Consider the following 19,984-nt stretch of genomic DNA (forward strand, 5'->3'; position numbering starts at 1 on the left):
TCCCAACATGATTTTACAATCTGCTTTTGTTCCAGGCTGTTACATTCTAATTTTCTCCCTTGAAAAACCTTGGAATTGATTTTTTTCAATGGGCCAGGAGCAGACAGGGATGAAAAAAAAATAATGTGATTTTGGGAATCAGATTGATGGAAAGACCAGTCATAAAGATGGTGCTCAGGAGATGGATTTGGGTGAGGATGAGCCTGGACAGCAGGTGAGCAGATCAGATGACACCAAGTTAAGGGAAATGGACCCCAAATAGGGCTAAACCCAATGAGGAGAAACCCAGGCCAGGGAGAAGGAATTTCATAGGAAATCCTGAGTTGGAAGGGACCCACAAGAACCCTCCTGGCACAGACAAACCCCAAGGATCAGCGCTCTGGATGGAGAAGCTATTCCCTGGGAAGAGCAGGAGCAGAGAATGAAGTGCATGGAAATGCCACTCGGTGACATGGGGGTGCTGGAGAAAAGAATCTGAGCCTGCAAAAAGCTGGAATAATAAATACCTGGGGGACAGGCTCATATTGATTTCACTTAGCATCTGTACTACCCAGGCTCTTAATAAATCAGGACTCCAAGACAGCAGGATCATGGCTCAATTTCTTGTTCTTTGGGAAGATCCAAAGGAAAGATGAGTGAGGAAAAACAGTGCCAGAAATTGTCGGAATTTCCCCAGCATTCCCACCTTCCCTTCTTCTGCTATGAGAAAAAAGCTCTTTACCCCATATCACCTAAAACTCCTCAGATGAATGGAAATAGAATTCTTTAAAAAATCCTAAATATATAACATATGTATATAAAATCCTAAATATATATTCCTTGTAATATAAATATATATATAAAATATATATAAGCTTACTGTTATATAAATATATAACAAGGAATCTTTTTTTCTGCCTTCCCCTTTCTTTTTCACAGAGCTGGAATAAAGAAAAATTAGCACCCACATTGTATTTATTTCATTATTTCAAGCCACGAGGACAGGATGGATCCAGCCATGATCCAAGACTTAGGGATCCTTAATGAGCAAATTAAAATTTCACTCACAGGAATGAAAGGCTTTTGATAAATCTAAAAAAAAACCCACATGGATCCTGATGAAATCCTGGCCTTATTGAAGCCCATGAGAGTTTTCATCCCAGCTCTGGATTTCTCACCTGGTGGTGGAGATGAACACAATTTCCATGCTGAAAGAGGCCACAGAAAGGCTCTCCAGGACACCAAAGTTATTTCACCTGTTCATTTTTAGTGCCTTTACTCTAAAATAGGTGGTTTCTTGTCTTAACCCACCACTGGGGCTGCATCATCCATTTACAAAGGCTGAAGTGGAGCCTCCCTGCATTGCTGCCACCAGAACCCCCCAGGAAAACGTGCCCAGCCCTCCCTGGCAGGCTTTGACATCAGAAAAGATCAAGGATGACTTTGCCGGAAGGAATTGTCAGGGTAAAATTTTCCACATTTTGCAGGCACAAAGGGCTCTGTGATTCCCATGACAACTGTGGCAAATGCAGCTGTGGGCACCAGTTAATTACAGGGATTCAGCCTTGCAAGTCCACAGCAGTTCCTTCAAGTGCTCCTGGGCACACAACACGTGTTCAAAAAGGAGCTTTCATGTGACCTGAAGGATTTGCCCTTTAAGGTATGCTCCCATTCTCAAGCCAGGAATTTGGAATTCATTAACACCAATTAAAACTGGACACTGGGTGCTTAATTCTCCCTGCACTGCTCTGCAGATTTATCCCTGCAGGTTGAAAAGTTTGGGGTTTGTTTTTCTTCTTTTTAATTTTTTTTTTTTGATGAAACAGCCAAGATAAAGGGAAATGTCCTGATATGATTTGTTCTCGTGGGTCATGGCAATAGCAGCACTGCAGGAGAAAAATGTCCCTCTCAAAGCTATATTTCCTATGGATATTACAGCAACAAGACAAAAGGCAGCTGAGCTCTCTCATCCCAGCATCCAGGCCAGGAAAAGTGGATACACCTCGTGGCAGAAACCCCTGCTTGTCCTTAAGTATCTGCTATAAATAATCACACCAGGAGTAAAATGTGCTTTCATTTGAGAAGTCACCTCTCTCCTTGTCAGCTTCACTTACAGCAAAGTCATGCTGTCAATCTGGGAGTTCTCCTTCAGAGTACACCAGCAAAGCCAATTATTTTCCCTCCTAACAGCACATCGACTGAAATGGGAAAGACTAAACTAAATAAAAAGCAATTATCCTTTTTCTTTTTCTTGCCCTACAGTTCTGTGTGCTAATTGTTAACAGTGACCCACTCCTGCAAAGGACTGGGAAAAATTAAATGGATTTCAACCAACGCTACTAATTCTTCAACACAGATCTTATTTATCACCAAAATTAAATATATCTGCCAGGCATGGAAATTATTAACAAAAAAAGAAGGCCAAATGCACTGCAGACGTGGGGCTATTTGGAGTGAAGGGAAAGACTGACATAAATCTATTCTGTAATCTCGTGGCTGTTTCCTACTAAAGGAAGGACCAGAATGCAATGTGCTAAATTACTGGGGCAGAGGGATATGTTGCTTAAGGTTTTTTTTTTTCCAAAAAAAAAAAAGCAGTTGCACTGCTGGCACAACAGACCTAGCTCTGTCACAAGTAATTTATTACATCAGTAGATCAACTTTATTAAAAAAAGAAAAAGACAACAAAGAAGTCTGTCTTTGTGCCGAGCTCAGCTCAGACTGGTTTGGGAACATAAACAGCTTCAGAGTTTAATTAGAAACTGTTTACATCTGAAAGATAATTTCATTTTCCTCGAATTGTAACAGAGGTAATTCCAGATAGTTCTGCTGACTCTAGAGTTTAATGGCTCTGAGCTGCCAGACAGAAAAATGCAAAGTGAGGTCTGAACAGCTGAAAACCGACTGAGAGGGGTCAGGGAATTCTGTGCTAACTACTAATGCTTTGATTATCTAACATTTAGCAGCTCTGCAGCTCCAAGATGCTGCAAGATGTCTACAAGAAAAAAAAGAACCACTCAGTAGACTGAAGTGTCCTTTCCCACACTCTATTTCTGATTTCTTTCCCATTTCACCCTGACCTTTTGTCTTTTTAAGCTTTATTTATTTATTTTGTTTTTTTAAAAATCTGGAGAAGTGCTGGAAAAAGTGTTTTTGCCTTCAAGTGGATGCTGTTTTCATGGCATACCTGGCTGTGTGCTGGAAATCTCTGGAGGGTTTACATTTTCACATCTGGAGACTCCAGTTCAGCCTTTGAATGACCAAAATGAGGGTGACCTTATGTTCTGCTTCCTTGAGATCATTTTTCAAAAAGGAGAAAAGTGATTGAAACTAATACTTAACACAACAAATGGCACAAGTGATTAGTACTTTCCCAACTTGTCCTTAAGAGGTTTCCACTATGTTTTATTTATTTAACTACATGTTTATAAAGTAGCTAAATAAATATTTTTTCCCGTGGCAGTTCAAAACTCAAACAAAAGCAGATGACAAAATAAGAAAGCTCCTCAGAAAACCCTTGAAGACCCAAAGCCATGGAGCCCAGCAGCTCTCCAGGAGCCCTCCAAGATGCAAATATTCACTTGTGCAGTGTAAAATCAGCATTGCTGCCACTGGCCTGCTTTTGATGTGCAGCCCTAAAGCTCATTAATGGTAATGAGGGATGCACAGAGGAGCACAGACCTCCAGCACCATCAGAGGACAGCAGCTGGGAGCACTTTGATCACGGGGTGCTGCTCGCCCAGACACTGCCCTGGGGGAATGAAGGAGCTGCTGAATCCCCTGAGCCTGGGCCATCCCTGCTGCCCCTCCAGCCCAGCTCCAGCAGGAGAGCTGCACTCCTGGGCAGCCAGGCAGATCCCTGGGGAACCCTCATTCATGTACACCCTCCTGCCTCCACAAAAAAACCTTGCTTTTTATTTGGGTGGCTCCCATCAGCTGGATTGTCACATCTCTCTCCCAGAAATGCTGCTCCAGCTCAGCAGAGGTTGAAGCAAACTGCAGCACAGGAGCAAGTCAGGTTGGGGTTTGGTGCAGAGGCCAATTTCTCTTCCCAAACCCATATTTCCACCAGAAATATCAGATGGTTTTGGACAGAGAGCCTGGACACAGATACAGTTCACACACCTGTGACCTAACACTCAATTAAGGAACAGTCACTAATCCAGGTTGTGACACCTCAGTGGCTCTGGGTGATGCCTCAGGTTTGGCTTTTCTATTTTTCACATTCTGTGCTGCTTTAGTGTGTGGGGCTGGGCTCACACCAGGGCATGGTGAGCTCTGTGCACAGAGCAGGGAGACAAAACAATTCCTGCTCCAGCTGGGCACCAAGGACAAATGACCCAAATCTCAGCCCAAGAGCACAAACCCCGTGGGCTGGAGAGAGAAAAACAAGCAGGGTGGGACTGCAGGGGCTAAAGCTGGAATGGGACAATGAACTGCAAGGTGCAAATGGAGCAGAACTGATCCCAGGGACAGACCCCGTGCCCGCTCGTGCATTTTGGGGCCATTTTGGTTCATCTTGGGTGCAGCCCTGGCTGGGCTCTTGTGCTGCCCAAGGTGGATCCATGGAGGAGATCCTTTGAATCAATCCCTGCTTTATTCTTTAGCTCTGCCCAGCCTCTGCTCTAGGGCAGCCTGCACAAGGCATTAGGGGAACATTCCAGATGCATCCTTGGAGCCCAGGAGTTTGGGAAGAAGGAGTTCTGCTGCTGGACCCCTGCAGTTACAGCTGCACCTGAATGCCAAAGCTGCTGCCAGCCCTGCCCTTGCACTCAGCACAAGCTCCAGAGAAATCTTCAAAGTCTGAGCCCTTACACCAGGAAAATCAGCAAGACCTTCCAGAGTATGGAACAAGCAGGAAGAGAAAACAAATAAAAGTTATTTTACATGTCCCTGATAATATATTTGCTACCACAGAAGCTATCACTAGAGGGGAGCCAATAAAACCAGCTTTTCCTTGCCAGCAGAAATGGGTGTTTACTTACAAAAAAGCACAAAATAAAGTATGATACACCCCTCCACTGAAGCTAATACACAAAAGCACAGCATCACATGAACTCCTCCTCACCTGCAGCAGAGCTGCCTTTCAAGGATAACTTCTCCCAGATCCCAAAGCACAAGAATTGACCTCTGAACAGCAAATGTTTCCTAAGCTCATCCAGGGATGCCTGGACCACTTCTACAGCAGATCCATGGCCCAGCTCATCCCCAGGGAGGCAAACAGGAATGCTCACATTTGCTGCATCTCCTGTGCAAATCTTGGTGCCACTTGGAGCTCCTCACAGACATCTGGTACTACTGCTCAGGAAAAAGCCACTCTGTTTCCACTTAAATATTTTATCTCACCTTAATTACTGCTGATGTACTCAGTGTTCAGTGCAGAATATCTAATTGCTCCTGGAGGGAATTAAAACCCAGTAAGTACTCAGGCTCTTTTTCAGTGGTACCTGGAAGAAGCCCACCTGATGGTCCTTCCCATGGTTAATTTTCCCCCATTTCTCCTCAGCAGTGCTTAATTGGAGTAATTAGTTTAATTTCGGACTGTCACTCTGCTGAGTCTTAACAGATCCCCTTTGCTCTCACTCTCATTCACAAATAGGCAGCTTCCCATTGTCTCCCTGCTTTAATTCTAACATAAAGGTTTGAATTTTACTTAAAACTTACTGATAACAGCAGGGGTTTTGGGGGGACTGCCTAGAAAAAAGTCTTCTCCAAATTACAGCAGTAAATTAACCCAAATCTTTCTATGTATGATTTCTACTCTGTGCTCTTTCTGGGTTCCTAATTGGTCACCTCCCCCAGACCCTGCCTCCAAAAACTCAATAATTAAAGTGAAATTGTGTACTGAAAGGCAATTACTCAAAATTAGCTGTTCTTTTTCTCCTGTGGGGCACCATTCCATAAAAATCCTCTAAAATAATAATCTATAGCTGAGAGGTTAAATTGATCTCATTTCTCCTTTTTTTTCCCATTTATGGTCATCACTACACAAAACAGGAATTTCCACCAGCAGTGTTACAGCCCGAGCTCCACGTCCCTGTAACACTTACAGTCATATTTATCTGAGTAAATTCAATTTAAAATCTGAGAGAGAAACAGAGTGACTTGAAATCCTAGCTGTGAAAATTGGAAATGGGAACACAAGATTCACGATAAGAACAGGGGGAAAAAAGGCAGGCAGAGGGGTTCAGTTCATTCTTAGACTTTTGAAAAGGAGAATCACACGGAAGGAACGGGACAAAGGGAGTTGTTGTGAGGGGAAGGATCCTAAAGAAGCTGCTTCCTCCTTCCTGTGTGTCATCAAGGGCTGGAAATCACAATATGCCTTGGAACTCTTGGAAAAGAGGAAAGCCAGGTCTGATAGGGGTCTAGATTAAAATAAAAGTTTCCCAGGAGATGTTCTTTCATTCAGAAGTTTGTCAAGCAGATATCAGTAGCCACGCTCTCTCACACATCAGATTTTCCACTTCTTGAACATCTACACTCCTTACATGTCCTGAAACAATAGCCCAGAGAGAATTTATATTTTCCTGAGTATTTAAAATTATTTTGCATTTATTTAATCTTTTCTCCATCATGGGCTTTGAGGAGAACCTTCCAGATCAATGTGAGGCGCTCCATCTCATAATAAATGTACAGAGAAAGCAATGGGGTGTAGGGCAGTGGGACAGACCTGAGAAAATCTCCACCATTCCCATGCCAAGATGTGCAAGGGGGATTGGAGGGGAACACCCCAAAGCAGCCCTTTCCCCATTTTCCACCACCTTGTGTCTCTGGGAAGGCAAAGAGAGATGGAACACATGGCTCTGTCCTAGGGAACCATTTCCATCAGCCCTGGCTGGGATCATCCAGCAACAAGAAATGAACCTGGGAACAGAAAATGCTTCCACCAGGGGCCAGTGAAAGTGGATTTAATGAAATTTAAATAAACCAAAAATTTAATATTGCAGGTATTGAGCATCCCAAAGGGAAAAGGGTATTTTGTTATTGCAGGAATTGGGCATCCCAAAGGGAAAAGGGTATTTTGTTATTGCAGGAATTGGGCATCCCAAAGGGAAAAGGGTATTTTGTTAGTGCAGTATTGGACATCCCAAAGAGAAAAGGGTATTTTGTTAATGCAGGGGTGGGAATCCCAAAGGGAAAAGGGTATTTGGTTATTGCAGGAATTGAGCATCCCAAAGGGAAAAGGGTATTTTGTTACAGCAGGCATTGGGCATCCCAAAGGGAAAAGGGTATTTTGTTAGTGCAGTATTGGACATCCCAAAGAGAAAAGGGTATTTTGTTATTGCAGGTATGAGCATCCCAAAGGGAAAAACCAACTGTAGGATGAGCATCTGAATGGGTGAAACTGCCCATCCTGGGAGGATTCCTGCTCTCATTAACCTCCCCAGGAAATGGAAAGGCATCAAGGAGCACTCCCTGAGAGAGGGAAGGAAGAGCAAATTTCCCTGCAGCCAAGTTCCCTGAGTGGATCACAGCATGGAGCTACAAGAGCACAGCACTCAAGGACACAGGAAAGTGGGAGAGGGGAAGTTCAACCCTTGAGTTTACAGGAAGGGAGAACACCAACTCTCAAAATTTTGCTTCCCTTAATGCTGGCAAAAAAATCTCAGTCATATCTGAAGTCAATATTTCAGCTTCTTAGTGGGAGCTCACCCGGCTTCAAACCCCATGGAAGGCCCTGTGCTCAATTTTGGTGAAGTAAAAATTTGTGTAAAAATTGCATTTCCAAAATTATTAAATAAACAAGCGCTGCTAATTGGCAGCATTCTGCTCTGCAGTGCTAAATTCTGCTCACATTTGCAAGGGTATAAATCCAGCCCAACGCCTTGGGCTGCACCAGAACTCTTGGGTATTTATCTGCCTGGCAGGAGGAATATTTTCACTCCTACGAGGTGAGACTTTAGGGAGATATTTGGAAAAAAAAGTGGAATACTGAAGTGGTCTCACTGGCTCAGCCCAGTCCCTTAGTTTCCAGATAATAAGATCTCAGTAAAAAGATTCACAAATCTCTCTGATTTTCCTTCTTTGGCACTTGCAACTGTCCATGTACAAGGCAATTTAAAAAAACTAGAGGAATATCATTACAACACATGCATAGAAAAGAGGACAATGTGTATTAAATATTCCTTACTGATCTGATTAGTATCAATATTATATATATTAAAATATTAACAGTCTGTATTACTAAACACTAATTTTAGTACTAAATATTCCTTATTAAGAGTATTCTTATAGGAACCACCCCTGTTTCTACAGAAGGATTTATGTGATTTTCCCAGCAGATATTTGAATCTCTCAAAGTCCTGTCTTGACACAAATTTGTGGGGTTTTGTGCTTGATTCCATGTCAGAAAAAATACATTTTGCTAAAGTAGTAGGTCTTTAGACATTTGTAGCTCACACACAACTGGTGCTCATCTTGCTGGTATCTTTTAAGAATAAAAACTATGGGAAGCTGATTAAAGGATGGATCCAACAGAGTTTAAATTCCACCCTGATCCCTGGAGGTTTTTTCCTACCAAGACCTCTTCAAAGACTGAAACAGAAGAACAGAAAGAAATTACAATAATTGATGAAATCCCTTTTAAGTCAACAGCCTTAAAACATTGCCTTTTGTGCATGACCACACCAATGACTCCAAAGTGAAACCCACAGAGGCCTTTCTGCCATAACTTGGGTATTTCCTATTTTTTTGTGGACATCAGATAAGGACTTCTCAGTGCTTTCTGCACTAACTTCAGACAGACTTTTCTTTATTCCACTCATTAAATCTACCTTAAACCAATTAGAAAAGCAGAGGCAGTGCAGTGAGTACACTGAGAGCAGGGTGTCTCTCTAAATGGACATGGGATTCTCTTAGTTTTGATTTTTTGGCTATTTCCAGAGTGCATTTGAGATAAGGAACATTCATTTGGCTTTTCCTTAACAGACAAGCAGTTCCAGAGAAGAAAACTTTTCAGTGTTCCTTCAATAATGGTGCTCAGGGGAATATTGCTATTGGTGAGACACGTTGGGTAATTAAATATTCAAAGTTTTAATTTGAAATGGGTGAGAGGCAGCTTGGCTCAAGGCATGGAGTGTTCTCCAGGAATATTTGTCACAGACTGACAGCACGGTGTGGAGATACAGCCTGAGGCTATAAACCCAAAGCTGAAGTTTCCATTTCTGAATCAATAATCAGTGCAAACAATCAGCCACAGCTCCTCCTCAGGCACGAGCTGAATGCAGAGTTTGGTGAAAATCCAAAGAGGGGAATGTGAAAATCCCCCAAACCTTCAACCTGGAAGGTTCTGCAGGAACCCCAAGGGGGGAGCTGAGCTGCTTGGGATGAGGAATGGGATATCCAACTCCTCATGTCCTGAGCAACCCTGAGTGGGCACAGCCCTGCTCTGACCTTGCCCTGAGCCAGCCCAAGCCCAGTGCCTGGACTGGCACATCCAGCACCCAGGACAGGGTCAGACACCCCCCAAGGACTCCAGGGTGAAGGAAGAATGAACAAGGAGCTATTTAATGTCCCTCTCACCAGATGAGTTCAGAAAGTGCCCAGAAATCTCTGTCCTGAGAGCATCCCTGTGTTTGTTGCTAAGTGGAGCGGTTGAGTGCAGAACCACTAACTCAGCTGAGCTGGCAGAAGCTGGAATGTTTCCTTGAGGAGCTGAGCCCAGCCCTGCCCAGTGCTCAGCCCTGCCCAGTGCTCAGCTTAACTCAGAGCCCAGCTCAGAGCCCAGCTCAGAGCCCTGCCCAGTGCTCAGCTCAACTCAGAGCCCAGCCCAGCCCTGCCCAGTGCCCAGCTCAGCTCAGAGCCCAGCCCTGCCTATGCCCAGCCCAGCTCAGAGCCCTGTCCCACGTCACTCTGTCCCCACAGTGTGACAGAGCCCTGACCCATGCAGGATGCACTCCAGGGGGATGATTACCCCCCATTGTCTCAGAAGAGCTGAGTTATTTTTCTTTCCCAGACTGCAGAAATCCCTCTCATTCTCCCCCACTCTCACAACTCTCTTTTGTTTGTGTCTCAGCTTGCTGTGCTTGGCCTCTGGCCACAGCCCTGATTTCTGCCCTGGTGGAGGGTGACAGCTTTGCCTTTGAAGGAATTCCAAGGCTGCTGTTGGGCTGACCAGCAGGGAACAGCCCTGCCCAACCCTCTCTGGCTTCTCCCACATTGCTCCCCTTCTTTCCCAGAAACCTGCAGTCTTGGAACAGGCACAGGGAGAGCTGATCACAGTTCCCAGAAGAGGTTTTTAAGCAACAGATGAACTTTAAGCACACAGAGAGAACACTGGAGCTGGAAGGGACATCGGAGAACATCCAGCGCATCCTCCTGTCCTAAGGCACATCCAGCTGTACCTACACTGCTGGCAGATCTTTGCCTCACTGGTTCTTACTGGATTCCAGTCACAGGCAGTTTAATTGGCAAATCTTACTTCAATTTAATCCTCTCAGTCCTAGTCTGAACACGGGCATGGAGAACTCATTCCTCATGTCCTTCAGTTTCAACAGGAACTTAAAATACATCCCTGCAAGCAGTGACAGCTCACTCTGCCCAGGGTGCCTGAAATTTCAGTGTCTACAGAACACTCTTGTGCTTGGCACAGTGCCTTTGCCAGCAGCAGAGCCCCCCTCAGCTCTGACAGGGAACCAGGGAATTTCCCCAGCTGGAAGGGACCCACCAGGATCACTGAGTGCAGCTGCTGGCCCTGCACCCACAGAAGTGACCACAGGTTCACTGGTTTTCATTTCCCACATTTCTAATCTCTCTTCTTGGAAGATCTCCCTCTGGACACAGAACAGCCTTAATCCCACCGACCTGGCAGATTTCATTTTCTCACAAAAAGTGCTCCCAACTTGCAACAAAAAAGTTTGTGCAGAACTAAAACCTGCTCTGCACGAGACAAAGAGTTTGCAGAGAGCCTGAGAGTGCATTTCCTGCATGACTGAATTTCCTACCCACTCGTCTCAGTCTTGGCTCATTTCCTACTGTGACTGATGCTCAGCTGGCAAGATGAGAGGAGGTGAAATTCTGATTTAACGCTTGCAGTGCAGTTTGTTTGGTTGTGAATTGTTTTTTTTTTAAATTACCCAGTTTCTTTCAGCATTTTTGTCTCTCACATTGTTAACCTGGAAATAGAAAGGTGCAATAGTACACGTGCTCTGCTAACATTTAATTTTTCCAGCTTGAGGAGGATAACTGCAACAAGATTTAACAGGTGTTGAAAAACCTTTTGTAACTTTTTTTGTAGCTTCCAATGTTCCTGAGGCACAAAGTGAAGCCACAGCTGTCCCAGTGCAGCTTGCCTGGCACTTACCCAGTGGAGGGGTTCATGATGCAGCCCCCTTTTTCAGTGGAAGCTCTGCAGTTGCAGCCCCTCTCCAGGGTGTCGTGGTTCATCCCAAAGTTGTGCCCCAGCTCGTGAGCCAGCGTCACTGCTGCACCCAGAGGGTTTTCTGAGTGATCCTTCAAAACAAAAACCCACAGGAGAACCACTCAGTTCGGCACACAAACCCAACTCGAGGCACACATTCCCCCTCTAAGGTCCCATTGCCCGTCCTTTGAAATGTTTTATGATTTTTACTCTGTTGTTAAATAAACTCAATTTTAAATTCATCCTTGTGTAGGGATTTCAGGACAGCCTTTCTGGCCACCCAGTTTTCCCATCAGACATTTGAAACCATTGGGCAGCTGTGAACATCTCTTTATTGGGGCTTAAAATTCTGCTGTTCAAGGAATCCCCCAAACCCCCAGGTGCCAGCAGTGGCAGAGAGGTCACCAGACATGGAGTGTTGGAAAGGGCAATGATTTATGGGTGAGGATGAGTGTGGTGAGGGACAAGTGAGAAGATCCTTCATGTCAGGAGGCAAATTAAAAATGCAGCAAGAGATTTCACTCAGTCAATTTAATTTGCTTCAGACTGTTTCTTTAATATCAGAATATCCAGGATTTCACAAACCTTTTAAGAAAAACCAAGAAGCTTTAAAAATCCCCTATTTAAAATGAAAGGCCAAAGCAAGCCAAAATCTTCCATGGCCTCTTATTAACCTATAAATACTCTAAACGTTGAAAGTGTCAGTTTGAAATTTTAACACTAATCCATGTTTAAATGCTGATTGTTGGGACAATCATTTCTGAGAAATTCACTGCATGATTTGATTACAGGCTGCTGATCAGAATGATGTTTTGGCTTAACCACAAGGAAGAGACCTTTCCTCACTGATCATTTTCCTTGAGGGGAAAAGAATCCACTACACTTGTAAGAAAGCTTTCCCTGAAGGCATAAACATGTAATATAAATGCATGATCCACTATTTATCAGTCAGTAAATGGAATTACTGTGTACAGCTGCCTGCTCTAGAAGCTTGCATGAATATATTCACTTTAAATAACTCCTTCAGCATCATCTAAGCCAAACTCCAGACTAAAAAATGAAAGGTAGAACTGTCTAAAACATTATCTGTGTACTAATGGAGGCCTTAATACATGACTTGGGGTAGATTTAAGAGTTTCTTCTTTCATCTGTCTGAGCTAATATTTTTAGTAAATCATTCATCAAGCAGCAAACAAAATCAAGAAGAGAATACAGTCATTCTGAAAAAGTCAAAATGCTCCTTGGAATCAACTCAAAAGAATTTTATCTGTTCACAAAATGCCTCTTAAAAAAAAATTCCTGAATTTTATAATCTCGATATGAAAATCTTGTGACAGGCAGTTTGTGTGCAGTTTGTCCTGCTCAACACCCACATAATGAGATATCTTATCTAGACACTGGTCTGATACAGATGGATTTACCTTTGTGCAACAGTAATTGATGGAATACTTAGAGAATTCAATGTAATTGAACCTGATGTCACAGAAAGAGCACAACCTCTCACTCAAATGGAAAGAAGTGCAGGGCTGAAGATTAAGAAAACAGCAAAATAATTCCATATAATTTACCACTGACTCACTGGATGATGCCTTGAAATTCATGCTATCTGGTCAAGGCAGAAACTCCTCACTGAGCTACAGACACACAGCAAATTGAGCTCAGACTTTCTTTATATTTCCAGTATCTCCTCCACTGGCTGAGCAGTGATTATATTTCTCTGAATACTCTGAAGCTGTCAACTAAAACTAAAACCAAGGATTCACACAGTCCACTCCAGAAGTGGAGCAATAAATGATGTGAAATGTAATTTGGGACTTGAAAAGGCAAACAATTATTGCAGCCCATGCGGTTCTCATTACTTGCTCAGATCCACTTGGAATGCAATTTTATCAGCTTCTAGAGAGGGTTTTCAGAAGGAGGAATGTGATGCCTCAGCAAAAGAGGTTATTTGAAGACAGCATAAATGAAGATTATCAAAACAAACAGTGACATGTTCCATTTGATACTGAGGCCATTTAAGAATCACAAGGACTGAAGAAATGAATAGCAATGTGACTTTGATTTATTCCACCAGGGTCCTTCAAAGTTAACTTGAGCAGTAAAAGTCCTTACCAAACACATTTCACAACCACTGAATAAGCAACCATCTACTGTTAAGGCATTATAAGCTGTTGCACAAAACATACAGCTGCTTTCAGCTGAATTCTGCTTCATTCCACTGGGATTTCAGTCAAACCCTAATCATTAAATGCTGTCACCTACAGCTCCACCAGGCAAATGCCCTGCTCCTGGTATTTTCAGTGCGTTCACTCTGTTCATGGAGTCACAGAATGGCTTGAATTGGAAGGGACTTCAAAAATTATCCACACCCAGCTCACCTTCCACCATCCCAGGCTGCTCCAAGCCCTGTCCAGCCTGGCCTTGGGCACTGCCAGGGATCCAGGGGCAGCCAAAGCTGTGCCAGGGCCTTACACCCTCACAGGGAACAATTTCCTCCTAATATCTCATCTAAATCTCTCCTCTGTAAGTTTAAAACCCTTCTCCCTCGCCCCATCACTGTCTGCCTAGATAAAAAGTCACTTTCCTCTTGTCTCAGAAATATTTTACTTTTAAATCCATGAATTCAGTGGGCAACCTTTGGAAACAGAAGAATGAAGACTGAATCACGTCAAAAGACTCGCTTTAATGTCAACTTCTCTTTGGTTTTTCTGTGACACTACAGAAACTTCACAGGGAAATGAAATGATAAAGGTCTTGTTAAAGCTTCTCACACACCCATGGCTGCTCTCCCTGCTTTGAGTTCCTCTGAAAATTAATGGCAGACAGGGTGTCACCCACTGAGAGAGCTCAGCCCTATAGAAAAGAGACAGGCAGGCTCCCAGGGAGCCATGACAGAGGAATTTAGATCATAAAGTAGAGCTGACTAACTGCAGAAAGAACCAGGAAAATCACATCAGACAAGAGTCACTCCAGATTTTGTATTCAGATGTCATTTCTGACGCAGTCTCTCATTGTCTTTTCTTCCAGAACAGGTTTCACAGTGTGGGAGCTTTTGGTGTTGAGGGCTGGGGGTGGGATGGGTGAGAAATTGGCTGAATTATGAGGCTGGGCAAATGTTCATTTGTGCACTGTCGAGACACCTGAGCCCTGACCTTCCCAGGCTGAGAGTGATTCATTCTTGCAGAGAATCACAGAATCTTTTAGGGTGGAAAAGATCTTTAAAACCATGGAGTCCAACCATGCCCCAGCACTGCCAAGGCCACCACTGCCCCGTGTCCCCAAGTGCCACATCCAGAGGGCTTTTAAATCCCTCTAAGGATGGAGACTCCACTTCTTCCCTGGGCAGCTGTGCCAGGGTACAGGTACCAATTTATATAAATATATTTTTTCTGTGCCTGAATCTGCCTTTGCTAACTCAGGGCATGGTTGGGCAGCTGCACTTTTGGGTTTTGGGGTGAGTGTTTGCTTCATTTGGATTTGGCTCCTTTTTGAGGATTTGCTTAAAGAGTTGGAGAACATTTCTTGTTATTCTGTGCAAGTTTCAAGTTAATTTGCACCTCAAAAGCTTAAATTTACTGAGTCTCTGCTCCCCTTCATGACAGAAGCTTCAGCCTGGTCCAGGACTCATCCACAGAGCCTGGGTTTCTCCTGGACACATAAATCAGGCCCCTCTCTATGAGAATGCTCTAAAGAAATGCTGATTCCTGTTCTCTTGTTACTGGAATGAACTATTAGTAATTATTTCTCTTTAAAATGACAGCTTCCAGAGCAAAGAGAGCTGACTTGGCTGCAAATTACAGTTTGGAGTGTCTTAAATCTTATGCTAAAAATTAAAAGGACAAAAAGTCATCATTAAGGGCATCTCTGACTGCAGATAAAGCCAAGCAGTGACTGCAGGGCTGAGTCAAATGGGTAAAATGGGGCTCTCTGCCTCATCTGTGCCTTTACCAAGAACTGGGGGTGCACTGGGACACTCCTACAGCTCTTCCTTTTTTCCCTCCTTTTCCTTTTGTACCTCTCCCCCAGTGAATAATTGTTACAGACAGCAATTACAGACTCAGCTTCTCAAGCTACCAAGAGCCTGAAACCTTTGTCTTTTCTACAACTTTGACACAACTTTTCCCAAATGATGTGATTTGATCGTTCTAGTTTAAAGCTTCTTCCCTCTGTCTTAGCACAAAGCACGGCAAAATTGAAATTTAAAAAAAAGAAAAAAAATCAGAAAGAAAGTACATCAGAACTCCTTCCAGAGATTGGACAAGATGTTTGCTTGTGTGTTCACCATGTCTTGCATCTAACAACAACAATAATGCCCTGGGAGAGACTCAGTTGGAATAAATGCTGCCATTGTTTGTTCTCTCTGTCTGGCAATGCAATAAAACCACTGCTGCAAAGATGGAAAATAAGGCCTAACACAGAAAACTCTATAAATACAGAATAAAATCAATATAATAAAAGATTCAGGATAGACTGCTGCTGCCTGTAACAGAAGTATACCCAAGTGTATAACAAATACATCTTCTGGTTCTCTTCTTCACAGCACCTCAGCACCTGGTTCAATAACAATTAGAGGAATAAACTCCTTGCAAAGAGGCCCTGCTATATTTTAATGCAATATTTTGGTTGTTTTCACTATGGAAACTATCATTTCTGAACAACAGAGGGGTGGAAAATGGGACAAATGGGGCTGGTTGAGGAGGCAGGAGTGCAGGGGCTGGTGTGGTGTCACCCCAGCTGGGCCAGTGTGAGTGGCTGAGAGTTTGTCCCACTTACCATGACGACCCCTCCAGACTGCTCTGCAGTGCACATGCTCATGATGGGAGCCATGCCAATGGTTGTCCCCTGGAAGTACACCCCGCTGCAGGAGGGGAGAGGAGACACAGAGCCACCAGTCAGTGCCAGGATACCTCCCTGTCCTTTCCACCTCTGGAATTCCGCCAGTCTCAAACAAAGGCCCCATTTCTGCCCCTCACATTGGCAGCTCTAAAGCAATGGAAAGCCCAGATGGGCTGTGCTGCCTCAGCTGAACCGAACCACAGTGCCCCAGCTCTTGGAACATCCATTGCATCACCCCCACTGGGTCACCACAAATGGATCACCCCCAATGGATAACCTCCATTGGATCATCCCCACTGGATCATCTCCATTGGATCACCCCCACTGGATCACCCTCAACAGATCATCCCCACTGGATCATCTCCATTCCCATTGGATCACCCCCAATGGATCACCCAAAATGGACCACCCCAATTGCATCATCCCCACTAGATCACCCCCAATGGATCACCACCCCTGAATCACCCTCAATGGATCACCCCCAGTGGATTGCCCCCATTGGATAATCCCCCAATGGATCACCCCCATTGGATCATCTCCACTGGATGACCCCCAGTGGATCACCCCCACTGGATCATCCCCAATGGATCATCCCCACTGGATCACCTCCATTGGATCACCCCAACTGGATCACCCTCAATGGATCACCCCCAATGGATCATCCCCACTAGATCACCCCAATGGATCACCCTCATTGGATCACCCTCATTGGATCACCCCCAATGGATCATCCCCACTAGATCACCCCAATGGATCACCCTAATTGGATCACCCTAATTGGATCACCCCCACTGGATCACCCCCATTGGATCACCCCAGTGGATCACTCCCACTGGATCACCCCCAATGGTTCACCCCAAATGGATCACCCTCCTCAGTTTTCACTGCTCCAACAGGACCCTTCTTCCCCTCCCTTGTCTCTGAGGTTGGGAACAGGAGCACAAGCATAGAGATGATGTCTCTAACTCAAAGCAGGGTTATTGTAATGCAGGGGGAAGTTTATGTGCTGCTTGTGATGATGCACAGCTTTGAGTGTAATAATTTCAAACAAAGTGTTATTATACATACAGAGCAATCAAATATCTCAGGGGGGACAGTTTGGAAAGGCTCAATTTATTCTTATTCAGGTAATGTAAGAAGTAAATAACTCCTTTTAATTACTGAGACATCAGTTGTGTTTATCTGCTCAGTATAAAGAATGGTCAATTGATCAAAATAATATCTATTCAACAAAGAGGTGTTCCTCTTTCCTTTTTTTTTAAGAGTGCTTTTACTTTTACAGAACCATAGACTGGCTTGGGTTGACAGGGGCCTTTACTCAATTCCTTTATTCCAAGAAAAAGCAGCAGGGTAAAATATGTTTATGGTTTAATTTTCAAATCATGAATGCAAATGAATTGTCTAAATTAGACAGCATTTTAAAGCACACTGAGGTCTTTTCATTAAGAAAGAGGCTTCACTTTAGGGTCAGAGGAGGACTGCCTTTTGCAGTCATAATTTAGACTGAGGGCAGTTTAAACTGGTTGTAAATTCCCACCCTGAGCATGCAGCAGGTGATTACAACCTCTGCTCTACAGGAGTTATGGACAGGCTCAGGATGGGCTTTGAGCACCAGGGCTGGAATAGGAAACTCACCTGGAGCACCTGCAGAGTGGTTTTGGGTGTGATGTTTGCAGAGGGGAAAGGCAAAGCCTCAGGAGCACAGATGTTCCTTCCAACAGCTCAGCAGCTGGGGAAGGACTCAGCACAGCTATCCTGAAATGCCCAAAATCCCCCAAATCCTGGTGGGGACCAAATGCAGAGCCAAGCCTACCTGATCAGCTGGGCATTGTCATGCGCTTTCCGAGGTAGGAGCTTGAGCTTTCTCCAGTCCAGGAACTCGTGCAGGCTGGTGAAGGGGTCCTGGGAGATGGAGCACTTGTCCATGTCATTCCACACCTCCACTCCCACCAGGGCCACTCGGATGTTCAGTGGCCTGTAGAACTGAGGAGAACAGAAAACTAGGAAATACGTGTCTAAAAAAATATTTCAGACTAGAATATTTCAACAAAAAACATAATGAACCTTTCTTGCAGATGTTAAAACAGTTTCTTCTTCAGGGCAAAACACCTGACAGGACTCGGATAAAATATTTCCAAGACTCCCAAAAACAGTTCTGACCCAACCCAATACCCATAAGGCATTCAAAGAGATCCAGGGATTTCCTGCTTCTCCCTGAACTCCCTGCCCATGTCCTTCAGCTCTGAAGGAGCTCCAGGCCATGGCAGATGAGTCTCCCAGGGCTGCCCCACCCTGGATTGCACAGATCCCATTCCAGAGGCAGAGGAGCTGTGCTGTGGATCACAAAAACAGCTGAAAACCAGCCGGGCTTATCAAGCCTTGCACAGAGCAGACAAACCCCAGTGGTTTTATCCATTCCCCCACCAGCAAATGCCATTTGGCCTCAAGGGGGGAGCCAGAGCAACACCAGCAGAGCCACGACAACAGTTCCAATGTGAGAGTAATGTGAGGAAGGAGTCAGGGATTGATCAAGTCCAGATTTGCCTGACAGGCTGACAAAACACCCAGTAGATCTTTGTCTTGTTTCTGTGCATTCTGGTCATTTGCAGAACACCAGCGTTTGCTGAGCATAAATTAAGCACGAAACAAAAAATATATTACAATATGCAAAATTAATTTTGAGCAGGTGACATATAAACACCTGTCCTCTGGCAATAAGTCAGCAAGACAATTATGGATGAGGTGGAGGTGTCTTCAGCAGCTTGTTTTTAATCAGGAATGCTTCTCCTTGAGCTACTGCCCTTGAAGTATCACTTGATAAGTTCTCAGATAAATTAAGATACTCTCAGTTATAATTTCACTACTAGAGTACTAATATTTTCTGGCCATTCAGCCTAACAAAAATAAACTCTAATTTGTTCAAAGACCACTCTAGAGGATTCTTAGCCTTTATTGTTCACTGTCAAGGAATTATTTCAAGACCTAAAAAAATCCAGTGTATGTCTCTCTCTTATTGCTCTCACTCAGCCATCAACTCTGCTTCCTTATTTTTAATTCTGCCATCTTCCTTGGATTACACATCTAATTAACTGTGTTTTCACAGGCCTTTGTTGGCCTTACAACTGGACCTTCCCTTGTTGCTACAAATGACTTTGTTCTCCAAATTTCTCTTAAAAATAATCCTCTTTTTTTTTTCTGTAAGCTGCTCTCTAGGTGATTATCCCCACCCTCTTTTCTGGTGAATAAAATCCTAGGGCTAAATTGGGCTTTTTCTTAGGAATAGATCTTTCCATCCCATATGCAGCCCAGTAGAGCTCATGGCTTCGTGTATCAAAAGGCAAAAGAAAGGTTTAAATTTGCTTTTCCAGGAGCTTCGCTCTGAAATACTGGAGTACCAGCAAAGCTGCAGGGTTAGCTCCTTCAGCATCCTACAGAAAGTGTGGGAAGGTTGGGAAAAGGGAAACAATCCTCATGTTCTTACCTTATCAACGTAGTTTGCAATTTCTATCAGCCTCTGCTTAATTTTTTCCACATCTTTGCCTTGTCTCTGAAACTTGGAATGCAAAGGATCAATGGACCAGCAGCACAAATGTCCCAGAGCTTCCCCCGCAAGAGCCAGCACATCAGGGATCTTTGGGAATCAGGGGGCAGCCAAAATCCACCAGCAGACTCCTGCTGGATCCACAGTCTGCCCCAAAAGAAACCCAGACTGTGGGACAGGATTTTGGTTCTCGTGAAAAGATTTTAAAATCTCCAAGTGTTACATAGGGGTCTTTTCAGGACTGATGTTTTGGGAAGTAGTTCTTC

The 19,984-nt window shown here is 44.0% G+C and overlaps 1 protein-coding gene across 1 annotated transcript in view; it reads right to left on the bottom strand.

Moving 5' to 3' along the window:
- Positions 1-19,984, bottom strand: part of ADAM12 (ADAM metallopeptidase domain 12) — a 165,308-nt gene that overhangs the window by 40,427 nt on the left and 104,897 nt on the right. The window contains 4 exon segments of the mRNA XM_031059893.1: positions 11,285-11,433; positions 16,115-16,199; positions 17,991-18,160; positions 19,659-19,730. Coding sequence (XP_030915753.1) covers positions 11,285-11,433; positions 16,115-16,199; positions 17,991-18,160; positions 19,659-19,730 — 476 coding nt within the window.

Source organism: Geospiza fortis, unplaced genomic scaffold, assembly GCF_000277835.1.
Source record: "Geospiza fortis unplaced genomic scaffold, GeoFor_1.0 scaffold452, whole genome shotgun sequence".
NCBI classification, from domain to species: domain Eukaryota; kingdom Metazoa; phylum Chordata; class Aves; order Passeriformes; family Thraupidae; genus Geospiza; species Geospiza fortis.